Genomic DNA, 16811 nt, shown 5'->3' with positions numbered 1-16811 from the left:
CGGCGTAACAAGCGCGTAGCAATGCATTCCGCGTACGCCGGAGTACGCCGGTTCCTTACGCTCTTAAAGGCCCAACCACATGCACGCGTAAAACCGACGTACTCGCGCAACGACGTAAACCGGCGTAAGCGCGTAAGGAACCAGCGTAGTCCGGCGTGCGCTGAATGTATTGGTACGCTTGTTACGCCCAAGTCAGAGCCCGCCAGACATCGACGCAAACTTTCGGGCGCACGGCGTTGACGTAGACCTTTGGCGGTGATGTTATCGGCGGTCAGGTCGCATAACAGGACAGCGAATTGATAAATAAGCTAACTTCACTATTAATTATGCGATAAAACGAAGTAGTTTGTAAAATACGGAGACCAAGCAACTGGACAACACACGCGAAGCAACGAGCAACTATGGGAGCAAGGCAGTTTACGCCAAATGTAGCGAAGGGTTTTGTGCCTGCCAAATATGCATGCTAATCCTTAACGTTTTTTAATGTCCCAAGAAGTGTTTTAGTTATTTCTGTAATAAATATACGTATTTTTGTGAGAATAGGCATTATTTTTTTTATTTGAGTTAAAATGTAGTTAAACTGGTCGCCACAAAGCTGAGTGCAGAGTAGTCGAGCCACACTGCGCGGCGCATTGGTTTACGCGCGTGTTGCGGCGATATGTGCATTACTCGCCCGCTCGCCCGCTCGCCCTCTCCGAGTCAGACTCCGACATCGTCGGCTGTGTCGTCGGTCGGCGTAAAGACAGCGGCGTACGTCGTTGCGCGAGTGCGTTGATTTTACGCGTGCATGTGGTTGGGCCTTTATTACGCCAGTTTACGTCGTTGCGCGAGTGCGTCGATTTTACGCGTGCATGTGGTTGGGCCATTACGTTCTAGCGCGAGGCGTAAACGAGTTGCCGGTGTTTTAGTGCCGTGACTACATGAGGCGACGATTACGACGACGACGACAGGAGACGCCAACAGCCCCCGCCCCTAAAAGAATTGTGGATGGTTGCTAGTTGTTGATAGTCAGTGTCCCCCATGAAATCCGTCAGAGTGCGGAGCTTCCGCACTTCCGGCGGAGCCTATACCGTTGTGCAACGATGCGCAGGTTCGGGAGGCGGTTCGGCGCTGGCGGCAGGCGTTCAAGGACCTGGGCTTCGAGCACCAGCGGCAGCGCGACGAGCTCGTGCAGCTGGCCATGCAGGAGCGGCTCTGCGAGGACAACGAGAAGCTGCTGCGCCACGAGAACGCGCTGCTCAAGGCCGCGCTGGCGGGCTGCGCCGAGGCCCCCGGGGCCGTCAAGAGGCTGCGCGCCGAGAACGAGGCGCTGCGCGAGGACCTGGACGACGCGCGGGCCTCTCTCTGCGCCGGCGCGCTCGAGCACGAGGCCAAACTGGCCGAGCTGCGCAGTCAGCTGGCCGCCGAGCGCAGGGGTCGCGATCAGGCCCAGCGGGCTCTGGACGCCGAGGCCACGGCCCGAGCCGCGCTCGACGCCCAGCTCGAGGAACGCACCCAGGAGGGACGGAGGCTCGGCGACCAACTCGCCGCGTGCCGGGAGCAGCTCAAGGCGAGGGAATCTTCGTTGCGTCTTTTGATTACCGAGCATGCTAATCATCCGTGTTCCTAAACCTGTTGGTGGTAACCTATTACCGCTGTGTTGCAACCATTGTTACAACCATGCTCATATGCATTTTCAAGCGTTGTTGCTCAGACAGTTAAGTGGCCCGTATACTATAGTTTGGCCGTGACGCATAAATGTTATCCCTATCGGTGCGATGCTCCCAGACGAGCATACTGGGACTCCAAAGGAGGCAAAACAGGCACTTGGTAAAGAGCCCGTCTCAAGATGAGCGCCGAGTGGAGCCGAAGCATAGATCACGGCTGGCTCCCCCAGTTGGTTCCAGGAATTCGTCAAAGCATATTTAAGCGGGGCACCAGGGGCGTGACAAGAGGCTCCACGGCATGTCGATGGTGACGCCGAGAAACTTCACGCGATTAGCTTGCCGGATTGACAAGCCACCTAAGGTTAACTTGAGTCGCGTAGGCTTTTCCGGTAACTTACAGGAAACAAAATGAAGCAAGATTTTTCCGCGGAGACCGTTAATCCCACCGACGAGAGATAGGCTTGTATACGGAAGGAATTACTGCTTGAGCCAACCGCTTGTGTTGATATCCGGAAATCCAGATACATATGTCGTCTGCATTTATTGATGAGTGCACTGACTTGCAATCCTTTTTGAAGGCTCGAGGGAGGTCTTTACCCCGGCAACACGCATTTGGAACGTTGTCAATGGGCTTTCGGAAACCGGTGGTCGTACAAGCCGCTCATCGCTCTAGCCCTACATAATAACGAGCCATTTCATGCCTTATCCGAGGATTTTGCTGACAGCTTTTCTGTGGATTCAAGAAACCTGTCCTGTCGTTTACTTACCTTCCTTTTCCGGTAGCTGCCGACCACACTGAAGAGTTCGCGCCGACTATGCGCAGCTGGTCGTGATGGGATAAGCAATCAAATGCTAGCTAAAAGCATTTCAGCGCGCTAAAAGGACTATTTTAACTTTGTTTGGGATAATGAAAACATTCCCGCTTTGTGCAAGCTTGCATGAGTAGCGCCGCTTGTAAAGCGCGGCAAGGAACGGGCCCGTAGGATCATACGGGCCCGTTTCACTCCCATCGTGTGTGGACGCAGGTTCGATTCCCGGCCGCGGCGGCCGCTTTTCTGATGGAAGCGAAAACGCCCGTGTGTTCGAAATTTCGGCGCAGGTTAAAGATCCCCAGGCGGTCAAAATTAACCCGGAGCCGTCCACATATACGGCGCGCCTCGTCGCCTGTGTATCGTCGGCGCGTTAAACCCATCAATCGATCAATACCGCAAGGTGTGACAAAGCGAAAGAAGCTAGGTTGACCCCAACTCCGTCGCTTCTCCAGCCTTGTGCCATTATTGCAAGCTGCGCCAATTTTTTTCATATCAACGTTTCCTTGAAATCGCTTTTTGTAACAAAGTTTAACTTTTGATTTGAATTGAAAAATTGAATTTGATTTGAATTGAAATTGATTTGATTTGAAAGAAAAAAAAACTCTCGGCTCCAATTTTATCTTGCAAGCTGTTGCGTTATCAACTTCCCGGCCAACACCGCTGCCACGCTATCGCATGCTGCTATGTTACAAATTGATGTCGTGACCACGAAAAGGACGGCCGTGACTATCCGTTGTATGGCGGTGTAAGAACGGCAAAACGCTACGCCTGATATGGCAAAGCCACCGAACTCAATGAGGGCGGTGCAATGAATAAAACAGTGAGTTTTCTGCGTTACTTTTCTCTTAAATTCGATAATTTGACCCACTGGGAAGAGTGCGGAATATGTTGGGTTCTTTGTAATAGAGAGAGAGAGAGAGAGCTCTTTAATGTGGGCTGGAGAGGTCAGCTCTGCTAGCGGCAGTGCTTGCTACGCCAGATGGGGATGATTACAATGCAGTGAAGTGAATGTGAGAAATCGGGAAAGCAGCAATAGAGAGAAAACAAAAGTTAAATAAAAATGGCACGCAATGTAGTGCAAGGAAAAAACTCGAAATAAAGTTAAGCAGAAGACAAGAAAAATTGAGCGAATGGAGCCCAGGAACGCAGAGCGCCTAACAAGGAAAAGGAATCAAAGCGTACACAACGACGCAAACGCGTACAGACGTAGCCATGCACACAATGGAAAAATTATTACAAAGTTTTGTCCAGTCCTGAATCTCGCAGAAAACGCAGAAGAATCTTCGTCCCTAAATATGAGTCATTGTTGTTGTCCCAGGGTCCAAGAAAGTGACACAACTGAAGGCTTGCTCCGCGTCGAACACGAGACAGGCAGCTCGCCGCTGTAACTCGCGCAGCGGAAAATCGCGGGCATATACACAACAAGTGCTCGGTAGTCTCGCGCACAGCGCACGTGGGGCACAGTGGTGAATCCTCCCACCCTATTCTGAACTTGAAGCTTCGGGTGTAAGCCACGTTGAGACGCAAACGATGCAGTACACCTTGCTTATTGTTCTGCTCTCTTGTGTTGCTATTACGCCAAACCAGTAACTGCTATGTTATTTCCGAACGTAAAAACAAAACACGGGTGGTAATTTTTATGCTCCGTTATTGCGGACTTGGAAGCAGTCAAAACTGTATTGTTTATTTCACTAGAAAACAGCTTTAAAGCGCGCGTCGTGCAAACTGTGCTGGTTGCAACTTCGGAGGGATTCCACGGCGCCGACGGTCGGTGTAATTTTTTGCCAGGGAGGAAGAAAAAAGTTGGGAGATGGCGCCACTCGAGAAGGGGGAAGTCTGGTCACAAAAAGTGAAATCGACGTCAGCCCCGGGCCACGTGACCACGCCATGGTAGCGCACGCTGTCTTCAACCTAACGAACACCGGCATGAAGCTACAAGAAAAATTACGCCCATCTTCCCGCGAGGGGACCCTGGTGTGATGCGACGCATCAGGGGGGAGCGTTTGGACTGACGCTGGCATTGGATTGCGTCAGACCACTCGCTGTAGGGACCGTCGCTTCCATCACGTCTTCATCGGAAGAATCAAGCCAAGCACGAAGTCATCAATCGAAGTCACGCGGAGTCGAACGAGAGCGAGCGCTAACTGAACCGCCGCAGCGCGCTACCCGCTTTATATTCACAGCGCCTGAAGGAGAGGAGACAGCGGAGGAGAGTCGCGCATGCGCGCACTTGCGCGACAAGAGGGGAGCGAAGCGAGCGAAGCGCGCTCACGCAGCTGTTGTTTATGATAATGAGACGGAGTGAGAGTGTTGCGCACAGCTGTCGGAGAGAAGAGAGGAGGAGAGTCGCGCATGCGCAGGTGGCGTGCGGACGCCGCCGACGCCGACGCAGGAGGGACATGCCTCAGAGCAAGAGATGCGTCGCATCTAAAAAAGTATCGTGGGTAACGTGCTAGGGCTGATTTTGGCGGCTGGGAAAAGGGAAACAGCGAGGGAGTGTCGTCAACATAAAGAGAGAGGGACTAAACATATTTATTGTTTCCTAGTAAGGAGTCTTTATGGTGGCCTCCTTATTCCAGGAGTCCATTGGCACGGGCCGCGTCTTCTGCCCTCTCCGTCGAGGGAAGACGCCGAGGGAAGAGCTGGCCAAGGCGCTCTCCCAAGGCTCATAAGTGTGCATGGAATTGGACGGGTCAAGTGGGCTTTGTGCACAGCCGCCGGGCATATGAAAAAGTGTTCCGGATTCCCCATAGAGGCGGCGGCACAAATGGGGATACAGGGTGGGGGCTTGTTCCGGATTCCCCATAGAAGCGGCGGCACAAATGGGGATACAGGGTGGGGGCTATGTCCGCTAGGGCGGGAGTAAGTATTAGTTTGCAGGGCACGAAGCATTCTATGGTGGCCCTTGGGTTGTGCGGTGGGGCGTCTCTGTAGCCGATAGAGCGCGGTAATCTCATGATACAAGACTAGAGGAAGCGGACGTCAGGTGCTCGGCCCTCGAGCTGCGAGATGGGCAATTTCGTTCCCTGAGACTCCAATGTGCGCAGGCGCCCAGATTATCTTGACAGGCCTTGCTATCGCTTCTGTTGTATTACTTCAAGTGCTGTTTTGTATGTTCGGCAGCAAGAGTCGATAATTACGGTCTCAACTTGAGTTTTGGTAAGCGCCAAAACAATGGCCGCTTCCTCGGCGAGTAGGGGGTTGGCTCGGTCCAGTGATACGCCGGTGCGTTGCTCTTGGCTGAGACTCGCCTTCCGGGATAGAGGACCGCGTCCGTGCATGCCACGGCAGGATGGCTTCCGTACTGCTCTAAGATAGCACGGGGGGCTCTTGCTTCTCTCCAGTCGGGGTGATGCACTGGGTGCATGTTTCGCGGGAGTACAGGTACTTCAATGTGGCTCCTGATATCATGCGGGATGTCTGCGACTTGGGGTGTTGGGTGTTGAAGCGGAATCGATAGTCCAAGTCTCGAAAGGATGCATCTGCCGGTTTCTGCATGTAGTGCCTAATCTTGCCCAGATCTGGTGGGATAAATGTGGCACGATGAGTTCCTCTGCTGTGTTGTTTGAGTCCGAGCCGAAGCAATTTGTCTGTCGAAATGCTGACTGGTAGGCTGAGACCCTGCTTGTCGGCTTTTCGTGTAATGGTGTCCAGATTCTTCAGTTCCGCTGTTGAGAGCAGAGCATAGGGTAAGTGATCCGCGAGATGACGAAGGCCTGCACGAGTCGGAGTGTATCAGATTCGCCCATGGCACTTGTCTTAGTTGTTATGCGCTTGAGCATGTGTGGGACTTGCTCCGTCATGGTATTGATTTTGTTGATTGTCGTGATATTTTTCTTGTCAGCCTGAAAGGTGACGCCCAGTATCTTGATGCTTTGATCAGGGGTGATAATGTGCCCATCTATTAGTAGGACGATGGCGGAGGTCCCTGAAGGTTGCTGCTTGGTTGGAGGCACGAGTAATAGTTCACATTTTTGAGGGGCGCAGCTCAGTCCGCATGACCTTGCGTAGCCACGTCCGCTGCTTCCTGTAGGCGCTCCTGCATTGCTCCCACTGAACCCGCGGTGGACCAGATGGTAATTTCGTCAGCGTAATGGAACGAAGTAGTACAGGGAGTCTTATAAGAGCAATGTTAAAGAGGAGGGGAGATAGTAAAGCCGCCTGGGGAGTTCCACGTCCTCCTATTGGAAAGAGGTCTGTGGTGTGGTCCCCTACTTTCAGTATGGCTTTCCGATCTATGAAGAAAGACTTGACCTACTGGTAGGTCTTGACTCCGCAGTCCAGGGTGTTCAGCTTCTCCAGGATGGCCGTGTGTTTCACATTGCGGAAAGCCCCCTTTAAATCCTGCGCCAATATAGCCGTCGGGGAGTTACGGGTTGCGGGTCTCATTGCTTCTTCTTTGAGATGGAGCAGTATATCGTGCGTTGATAAGGGTCGGAAACCCACCATTTCCGGGGGCAGTTTTCCCGTATCGTCCAGAAAGGATTGAAGTCTTTTGAGGATGATGTGCACCAGGAGTTTCCCTGCGCACGAAGTAAGAGATATGGGCCGGATGTTTTCTATACTGGGTGGTTTTCCTGGTTTCGGGATCAGCCAAACTTCCGCGGTATTTCATTCCTCAGGTATTGTTCCTGCCTTCCAGATATCGTTGAAGTAATTGGTGAGCTCTAAGAGCGACGGGTCATCAAGGTTGACAAGCATCCTATTAGATATGTGATCCATTCCTGGGGCTGTGTGTCTTCTCAAAGTCTGTATGGCTGCGGTGACTTCGTGCAGTTGGATGTCTTCGTCAAGAGCCGGGTTTGGTGATCCTGAATACGATGGTATACGGGTTTTGTTGGGTGTTTGAAGATACCTGTTCTTGAGGGCTGTGAGCAGATCTCCCATGTCTCCAGGAAATTGGTCTATGATTTTAGCCATGTTGCGTTGGGACTCTGTTTTGCTAGCTGATGAGTTGATTAAGTAACGCAGGAGCTTCCATGTTTTTGCAGTGGTGAGGGTGCCGCGTAGGCCATCGCATAGAGAGAGCCAGTTTTCCCTACAGAGAGAGTTGACGTACTTCGTCGCTTCTTGCGTTAGCTGTGCTATCCGTTTTCTTAGTCTTCGATTATGTCTGCCGCTTCCATCTCCGCTGCAAACTAGTCCTCGCTTCCTAGATCTGCAGTCAATGAGAGTCGATGCACGGTGTGGCTGTGGTTGTCTTTATTATTTTTGTGTGTTCTAGAAAATCCTGACGGAGCTGTTTGATTCAGTCCTGTAAAGAGATTTCGATTTGGGTTTCTGGGGCAGGTGAGCGGTTGCTTCGTTCCTCTCTGAGCTTTGTCCAGACCGTGAGGCGAGCCCGACCTATTACTGCTTTGTAGACCGTGGTAGATATGATGGCGTGATCGCTGCCTTGATACTCGTCCATGTGGATCCATTGAACTTGAGGAACGTTTTTCGTAAGAGTCAGATCGGGAGCTGTGTCTCGAGTGACGCTTGTGCCAATGCGTGCAGGTCTACTGTGGTCTGTGGCAGTCGTGAGGTCTGGAGATTCCATCAGCGAGTTGGTGTATGCGTAGCCCCACAGACTTGGGTTGGTGTATGCGTAGCCCCACAGAGGGTGAGCAGCCTTGAACTGCCCTGTAATGACAAGCGGGTTGTTGGCTGCTTTGAGTATCGCTTGTTCAATTACTTGCTGAAGAATAAGTTGGGTGCTTTTGGGCCTGCAATACGCATCCAAAACGTACAGCGAGCGGGCCTTCTTGTCGGCTTGGGGCACGGAGCAAGAATATATAGGAAGGGGAACGGCCCATTGCGACAAGCGCGGCCGAGCGGCCAGATAATGTCACAATGAAAACCAAGGCGGACTGCAAAGCTTCGTAGCTGCGACGGCGAAGGAGAGGGTAGCGGCACCTGGTGGACGAAGTGATAGCGGCCGCACTTATTCCGTGGCTGAGCAGTGAAATGCCGGCCGATTGCGCGGCCGCGCAGTTTCTTCATCCGCGGCAGATGCCGCTAGCTTAACGTATGACGAGCGCTTGAGACATTATCTGGCCGCGCTAAGAAGCATAGTTTCGCCTCCTATCTTATTCTTGCTCCGTGGCTTGGGGTAAAATTTGTGGGCATCATCCTCTATTCTTAATCCTTGACATTAAGGAATAGAACAGAATAATAGAATAACGCGCCGTCGTTATTCTCACTGCTCTCGCGCAGCACCGAACTTGCCCTGCCGAGAGACTGCCCACAACGGGTTCGAGAGCGAGACACGACTCTCGCCGCGTGTGTACGTTGTCAATCACTTCACCGGGAAGCGAGATATTTCATAGTACAGGGGTTTATTCCGCGGACAACCACGATACAAACACTACACTGCACTACGCACCTAGCCCCTGGGGCATACACCTGCCAGATGAGAGAGAGAGATAAAGACATTTATTCGGTGAAATCCGGCACCGGGGGGTGCGTCACGCAGGACTCCGCCCTACTCCGCCCCGTCCGTGGAGTCCCCGAAAGGACCGGGCTGGATGACTAATGTGCCTGGGGAGACCGGGCGTGAGGGGCATTACAGCCACCACCTTGGTGACTGCCCGATCCGCCTCGTTTCTGTCTAGCCAGGGCTAGCTCCAGCTGCTGGATCACCGTCCGTTGCGCACTGAGGGCCGTAGAGTTGAGCGCGCACTGCACATTCGGGGGGAGCACCCGCGGGTACCCCTGAGTTTCGTGTTCTACACATCCCCACATTACGTGTGGTAAGTCTGCTAGCACCAGTTCACACACACAGCACGTGTCACTTGCGTAGTATCCTGGACACACATAACGCGCCAACGCCGGCGTAATCACTGTGTTTGTCTGTAGTTGACGATAAAGCACTCCCTCGGTTTCGGGTGAGGAGTGGGTGTGGCTGCACTGTCTTCCTCCGTTGCTCCCGATGCCAGGCGAGTGCGTCTCCATAGTTCAGGATTGGGTGCATTTCATTGGAGCTGTCGCAGTCAGTCTCATTTCCCTCCGCCCGTGACGTAAGAGGTTCGGCAGTCGCTACACGGTGTGCGAGCTCTCGTGCAACTTTGTCCGCCTCCTCATTGCGGTTGGGGGTCCCCTACGATAAGTTTCCCATGTGCGCCGGGAACCATCTGAGGTATGCTCGAGCCATTCTGTTTGTGGGTGCCAGTTTCCACGCGACGCTGCTTATCGCATCTCTGCTGTATCTGTGGACAGCAGAGAGGGAGTCGCTCAGTATCGTGATGGTTTGACTGGGTTGACAGGTCAACGCAAGCGCTATGGCAGCTTCTTCAGCTTGCACGGCCGTACGGGTCCGGACACTGCCGGCCGTTACACACTGACCATCGCGTGCTCGTATTACCGAGAGTGCAAAGACGCCGGTCTTGTGCTGATGTTCGGCTGCGTCGACGTGATATGCCGAGCCATCGTTTTCATACATGTGCGCTAACGCATTTGCTCGTGCTCTACGACGTCCCTCGTCCAGCCCCGGCTGCACGTTGCGGGGAAGTGGAGGCACGACTAGTTGCTGCGCAAGTAGATGCTTCTTGCCCGCGTGTATCCTTTGGTCTCCCTCTTCAGGCAAGGGGTCCACCGGCGACGTCAGACCCGCCCTGTGGAGTATCTCCCTGCCCGCTTGCGTGGTGCCAAGCCGGCGTGTGCCCAGCCCGCAGTCGGGCAGCAGTTAGCGTCCTCCGGCGTTGGCCGGCCGCAGCGCTCGATGACATAGGGGAAGGGGGCTCTCTGTGGCCGCAACACATTTCAAGCCACGCCACTGGACACGACTGGGCGGCATCGGCGCTCATCCACTGACCTTAGACGGCGCAAGCCGTCACATCGCGGACGCGGAGGCAACCCACCAATGAGTGGAATATGCCCGCGGATACTCGCCGGGCATCCTAGATAAACGCACTGACGCAAATCGAGGCATGCGCTAATCGACACGGTGGGTGCCGTGACCCACGGAAGTGGGAAACAACGGCCAATGCAAGAAACGGCCAGAAGTGGCCGAAATGCATTTACGTACCGTGCGATCGCTGCGCGTCCCAAGGGCGGTCTCCTCCGGGGAGTCTCCTGCGCGCATCCCCCGTCGCCTCGTAGGGAGAGGAGGGAAGCGCGCGAGGATCGCCCTCGCCCCACCAAGGAGGATGACGTCGCTAGCGCCTCCTCGCCCCGATATGGGGTGGTTGGCCCCCACAAATTTCAAGTAGAATGCCACGTGTCGTTTGCTGACCAGAGTGTGCATGCAGGCTTTTGTCTGTGCCTGTGTCGTACGCTATGTATCCTGGAAGGCGAACTGGTGTATTATTTTCTTGCAGAACTATAATTGCTGGTATCGTCGTGGAAGAGGAGATGTATTGGGAGACTGATCCACATTTCTTCTTGAAACCTCTGCAGTTCCACTGCCATGTAGTTATTCCTTGCCCTTGAAACAATTTATTATTGGGTGGACGAAGGTCCATCTTGACTCATGGGTGAGGAGAGACATGTGGGGTTGGCGTTATCCGTTTTGGTGGTCTTCCTGGTGCGGGCATTGAAGCATTGAAGTCGGCTTCCTCGAGAACTTGCGACCATATATCCTCGTAAGGTGGGAAGTTATTTGTTTCAGTGTTTCCATAATCTGAAGGCTGCGCACTTCGGGCTGCTTGCAGGGCGTTGATAGCACGCGCCACGTCGCCCTGCGCCTGCTCTTCCACTGCGTACTATGGGAAGATAATGTTTGAGTTATTATCTGGCTGCGGTATGTTATTCGACTGCGGGGTATTTTCGGCTGCTTGTGGCGGTATGGTCATGGCGCGCTTGCGCTGTTCTGGGGAGGTTATTAGATGCGACGCATCTCTTGCTCTGAGGCATGTCCCTCCTGCGTTGTCGCGGCGTTGTCCGCACGCTCACAGCACATGCGCAACTCTCCTCCGTTCTTCTCTCCGACAGCTGTGCGCAACACTCTCACTCCGTCTCATTATCATAACAGCTGCGCGTGTGCGCTTCGCTGCTCTCGGTGCGCACATGTGTGCGCATGCGCGCCACTCTCTCTCTCTCTCTCTCTCTCTCTCTCTCTCTCTCTCTCTCTCTCTCTCTCTCCCCCCCCCCCGGCTCCTCTCCTTTCAAAGCGGGAATATAAACGGGGGAGCGCACGGCGCCGGATCAGTCCAGCGCTCGCTCTCGCACTTGACTTGACTTTGCTTGACGATACCTCCGTTCAAGATCTTCCGATGAAGACGTGATGAAAGCGACGGTCCCTACAGCGAGTGGTCTGACGCAATCCAATACCAGCGTCAGTCCAAACGCTCCCCCCTGATGCGTCGCATCACATTAGGGTTCCCTCGCGGGAAGATGGGCGTAATTTTCGTATGTTTAGAGAGTTGGACGCTTTCCGGTAGAGGAGGAGGAGGAGGAAAAAACTTTGTTCAAACGCAACATTAAGCGTCGAGAATGGTCCGGACCAGGTTCACCAACGCCAACTGGTCCGTGAGCTGGTCCGAGGCTAACCAAGTCCGCCACGTTGAAGCAGGGGGGTGGGGAAAATGTGGGGATTGAATCGCAATGGGACAGGAGAAAATGCAGTGTTCTAAATTAGCCTATGGTTCAGGACAGTTGGTTGTTTAACTCTTCTTTCACTGCCGCCCCGTCTGCGGGAATGGCTGCTATCTCAGCCCTAAGTATTGCATTTTAGATGCGACCGCATCTCATTCACCCGCCTTGTCCCTGCATCCGGCGTCGTTGGCGTCCGCCCCTCCCCCATTCTCCTCGCCGCGCCAGCTGCGCTCCGCCGCTCACCCCCTCTCCTCTCCGATAGCGGACACTCTCTCGCGAGGGGCATTGGATTGGATCCGATTGGATTGACTTGGAGTGGATTGGATTGGATTGGATTGGATTAAAGTGGAGTGTGTTGGATTGTGTTGCGTCATACCCGCGGCAGACGCACTGGCGCCGGCGCGTCCCCTAACCGTTATGCGCGCTATAAAACGCGGTGCCTGCGCCGCTCCGCTCCATCGTTCCAGCGCCGTTCCTGCGCTGTCCAACGCTGCAACGTGAACCCCCTATGCGTCGCATCTACACATGGGTTCCCGCGACGGGAGGTGGGAGTTTTCTTCTAACAAACGTTTCTCTCTCGGTGTGTGCGAGTTATGAGCTATCAATCGGGATCGACAATCCCTGTCCAGCTCACCTGATGCAGCTATGTCTGCAGGGAGTTTCGGGAGCGGTTTCCTCTCGTGGCACTTGAGGAACGGCCTCGGGAGGAGGCCTGCGACTCCGAGCGCAGCCTGCAGAGCCACTCGGGCTCTCCGGGTTTGGGATCTTGAACGGGCGCGGTCCTGGTTGCTCCTAGATCGTGGGGACGGAGACCTGGAGTGGCCCGAACGGGGTGGCTGGCTATTCCCTACTTGCTGTTGGTTGCTTGTCAACGGGCATCCGCATGTTGTGGCCCACTTGGTGGCAAGTGTAGCTTGTACAGGTAGCATCTCGTTATTACTCCAGCGACATAGGTGCTGAACCTTCTTGCCTTTGAACGTGAGCAGGAAGGTGCCGGTGTTTCCCATTCTCCTGCAGGTGAGAAGTTCGTGGTTCGGGGCCACAATGGCGTCTTGGACTTCCTGGGGGGTATGGAGTTAAGCGCTGCAGCGGTTGCGGTGAGGGAGTGCTTAACTATGAGAACGTTCTGTTCTTCATCGATGGAGATCTTTATCTCCGCTAGCCACATTGGAGATTGGCTTCGCGTGCGAAAGCTTTCGTGAGGTCCATAGGGCTCACCTTGCTCAGGTGGAGACCGTTTCGTGGACGGATTGCAAGCTTGTAGTCGCCAGCGGGTAGCGGTAGTTGTTTCGGCGTGCGTGCCACGCGGCCTTGGCGGAGGGCCGACTTGTAACTTCTATCCAAGGGATGTGGGCATTCTCATCCTTTTTCCACGGCGGAGGATCTTCGGAAACGTCGCGCATTTCCATTGCTTCGTCTTCGAATGGGTCTAGAGACAGGTGGGTCGCATGGCCGGCGGCCCCGTCGAGCGGCCTGGTGCGGCAGGCGGGCTCGTTGCTAGGCCTAACGTCCGCTTGGAAATTTCAAGTGGCCGTAAAACGGGTAAAAGTCGACTTACGGCTCGAGGTTTGGTTCCGGCGCACACTGTATGCTTGTGAAAGCTGGTTGCATGACGTCATGCCGTTTCGTAACTTTTTTTCCCTCCATGTTTTTTGCCCTGTTTCAGGGCGACGGCAACCACCATTTGCAAGTCGTTACGTAAAATCACTTGACCTTTACGCAGGCTGAAGTTGTGAATGTGTGACGCAAACGTTCCCGCCAAGTGTTGATATCACGCCGAGTCTTAGCCAATTACAGAGAGGGCGTGACCATAGCAAAAAAAGGCCTACGTTGTCATGTCTGCTGCATTTCATCTGGTTTTTTTAAAAGCTGGCCATGAATTATGCACTTTGATTAAGGCACTTTGATTGAGAAATAAGGCAAACTTTAGAACTGGTGCCAGTAAACGTCACGAAATGTCAAAACGACGAAAGCACACACAGCCGCTTTGTCAATCGGAAGTACGTGATCAAAACTGAAAGCCAATCAGACAAAGCTTCCGGTGAATTGACGTATTGACAGATATTTCACGGAGGACAGAATAGGGACCATGTTGAAACAATTTCACGGTCGTCTCGATTCTTGTCGATCTCCTTCTGCCTCCGGCCGTTTCGTGTATACGTGCGCTAGGTGTCACTGGGAGGCTCTCGCATTCACCCGCATGCGCTTGCACTGCGGATTCAGTGCGCTTACACGCGAAGCGAAACGTTTTGATGAAATGTGCGGTTTGAGTCTGCGTGGTTTGAGGCTATGGTCCGAGTCTGTTAAAAAGCGCGTGACCATCAAAAGTTCAAAAACGTTCATTTTACATTTGCAAATCCCTACCACCTCCGAGTCCGTTTCAGAAAAACGCTTACGCAAACTATCCCAATCCGGTTTCACCATGCATTGGCAGTTTCTGACGTCACAGAGTGTAGTGCGGAGAAGTGAATGGAGCGTCGACACCTCATTTCCTGCAAACGCAGGAAATGAGGTGTCGAACAATAAAAACGGCTAAACAATAAGAAACTGCTGCCGCTGTGGGGGGTATATTTGTATTCACGACCCCATAATTCTCCCACCCCGGAGCAGTGCGAGTGCGGGCTGACCAGCTCTCAGCTCGGGACTTCTCAAGAACAGCTGATCTTCCGTGCTAGAGCTGCAGCAGTCGCTCGCGGCTTTCTGAACTGCGAAGATTCAACCCACCTTTTATTTATTTATTTATGCATTTATTTATTTTGTTACTTAGTTACATTTGTCGGCTCGAGTAAGAACGTTTTTCCACCACCACCCTGTAATGTGCCCATGTGGACCAACTTGCGTTCACACTTCTCCTCTCCGGCAGGCCCGGGAGCAGGAGTACCGGTGCCAGCTGATCGCGGCCAAGCTGGAGCGCGACGAGCAGGTGATGCGGCTCGAAGGGCGGCTCCAGCGGCTGCAGACCTCGGGCCACGACCTCTGCCGGCAGCAGTACGCCGCGCTGCAGCAGGAGCTGGCCCAGGCGCGCGCCGAGCTCGGCCGCCTGCAGAAGACGCCGCCCGGCCAGCAGAGCCCAGCTGGGCGCGGGAAAGAGCGCGGTGGCGGTGCAGTGCAGAGCGACGGTGGCACCCTCGGCACCCTCGCAGCAGAGCTCGCGGGCGAAGAAACCGGGGTTCCCTGCGGGGAAACCCCCACTCGCGGAAGCCTCGCGGAAGCGCCAAAACCCGCCAGCGACGGAACCGTCGACTCTACGCGCTGTTCCAACCCACTCACCGACAACCGCGGCACACCTACGAAGCGCGTGGCCGCCAAGAGCCCGAGGGCAAACTCGGCGGTGGCTGTCGGACCGCTCAGAGTCTCTGAACTGCTCGCCAGGTCGCGGCGGCCCAAGGAAGCCACGGCTGGCGACGAGGACGAAGACGGAGACATCGTGGACGAGTCCGATCCGGACGGAGAAGACGTTGCCGCTGGGGACAGCGATCTGTCCGCTCTGGGCACTCCACCGCTGGCCTCCGAAATCCCGGCCCGGCAGAAGAAGAGAAGGCTGCTCCTGGAGGTCGACGACATGCTGTTTGTCGAGAACGAGTGAGGGACGGCTTTTTCTCGCGTCACGTTCACTCGTCTCTTCCTTTAGTGCACCGGAGATTGGAGAGTACGCCCCGTGGAAACAAAAATGAACAGTTTGAAATAAACCTAAAAAAATCTTCGTTCGTGGTTGCATTATTCATTACAGCTAGCGGGAGGGGTGGATGGTTTCCTTCCGTTGGTAATCGTAACTAAAGCGCTTACAAAGTGCGTGTTAGATGTGTAGAATTACGGATGGCCGAGCGGTAGGAGTGACTACCGCGAACAGTAGGCCATCAGGCCCGCGAAAGACATGAGAACATGCCGAGCCGTTTGGCCAGAAGGAACTGTCTTTATATCATTCCCAAAACGGCCACTCGCCGCTGTCAGGCTTTCCTGGCTGAACATAAAACTACCAGCGCCGCGTGGGGGCGCTGCACTTGTGCTAACATTGTAACAGTGTGCTTGTTTCAAAGGAACCGTGGATTCAGTGAGCGGTGGCCTTCTACATTTATTGAGGATGCGTAAGGCCCGCCCAGAACTGGGAGAGCGGCGATGGCATGCTACCGACTTTGCTGCGTGGTCTGGTCCTCTCTTTCAACGTCTCCGTGGCATGCGCTCTAAACGCCTATTGTAACTGCTACAGGCGAAGTGTATGAACTTTTAACGCAACGTAGAGGAAACTGCCACGGCCGCTGGATGAGAGCGCACCAGCGGCCGTGAAACTGCCCTCGTAAAAAGATGTTGCGTCTGCTTCTGTTCTGCCGTTGCGGCGGCACCAATGAAACGGACGGCGACGTGACCGAACGCGGCAGTATTTCAAAATCGACGTCAAGAGAGAGGGACTTGTTAAACATTGGTCGACGTGCTGCCCCAACTTAATGGCAAGTTCAGAGGTCGCGCTAACCCGAAGCAGTGCTGCAAGTGGTGACCAGCCACTCCTCCTGGGGAGGGGACTAGATTCGACAGTTGACCTTCTCACTACGGCGCGCCTGCGTTGCGTCGGCGCGTTAAACCCTACAAGTTGACCTTCTCGGTTGGTGACGCGTTGAAAGGTGTCAAGTTGAGCACAAGGGGAGGTCGCGTGTCTATTCAATATGCGTGTGGTGAGAACAGGTTTGCTTTGAGGTCACACACATTCGCGGGTGGGTAGGGGTACTGCTTTACTCGCGAAGAAGTCGGGGGCGTGTTGTGCGCTGGGGTCTGGGGAGAGTTCTTGGCAGAGCGGGTTTGTTCCGGCGTGGTGGTCTGTTTCGCTGGCGCCGTGCAGACGTCGTCT

At 54.2% G+C, this 16811-nt stretch overlaps 1 protein-coding gene across 2 annotated transcripts in view; it reads left to right on the top strand.

Annotated features, from left to right (window-relative positions):
* The window catches only part of LOC144158133 (uncharacterized), a 41066-nt gene extending 25410 nt beyond the window's left edge, over positions 1-15656 (top strand). For both annotated transcript variants that reach the window (XM_077688788.1, XM_077688789.1), the window contains exons 2-3: positions 1091-1549; positions 14835-15656. In XM_077688788.1, the coding sequence (XP_077544914.1) occupies positions 1091-1549; positions 14835-15557 (1182 nt within the window). In that variant the 3' untranslated portion in view covers positions 15558-15656. The remainder of the gene's footprint in view (positions 1-1090; positions 1550-14834) is intronic.
* The last annotated feature ends 1155 nt before the right edge of the window (positions 15657-16811 follow it).

This window comes from Haemaphysalis longicornis, unplaced genomic scaffold, assembly GCF_048455015.1.
Source record: "Haemaphysalis longicornis isolate Haplotype H1 unplaced genomic scaffold, Haemaphysalis longicornis Haplotype H1 scaffold_10, whole genome shotgun sequence".
In the NCBI taxonomy this organism is placed as follows: Eukaryota; Metazoa; Arthropoda; class Arachnida; order Ixodida; family Ixodidae; genus Haemaphysalis; species Haemaphysalis longicornis.
Note: the sequence above shows the minus strand (reverse complement) of the source record. Positions and strands in the feature narration are given on the sequence as shown.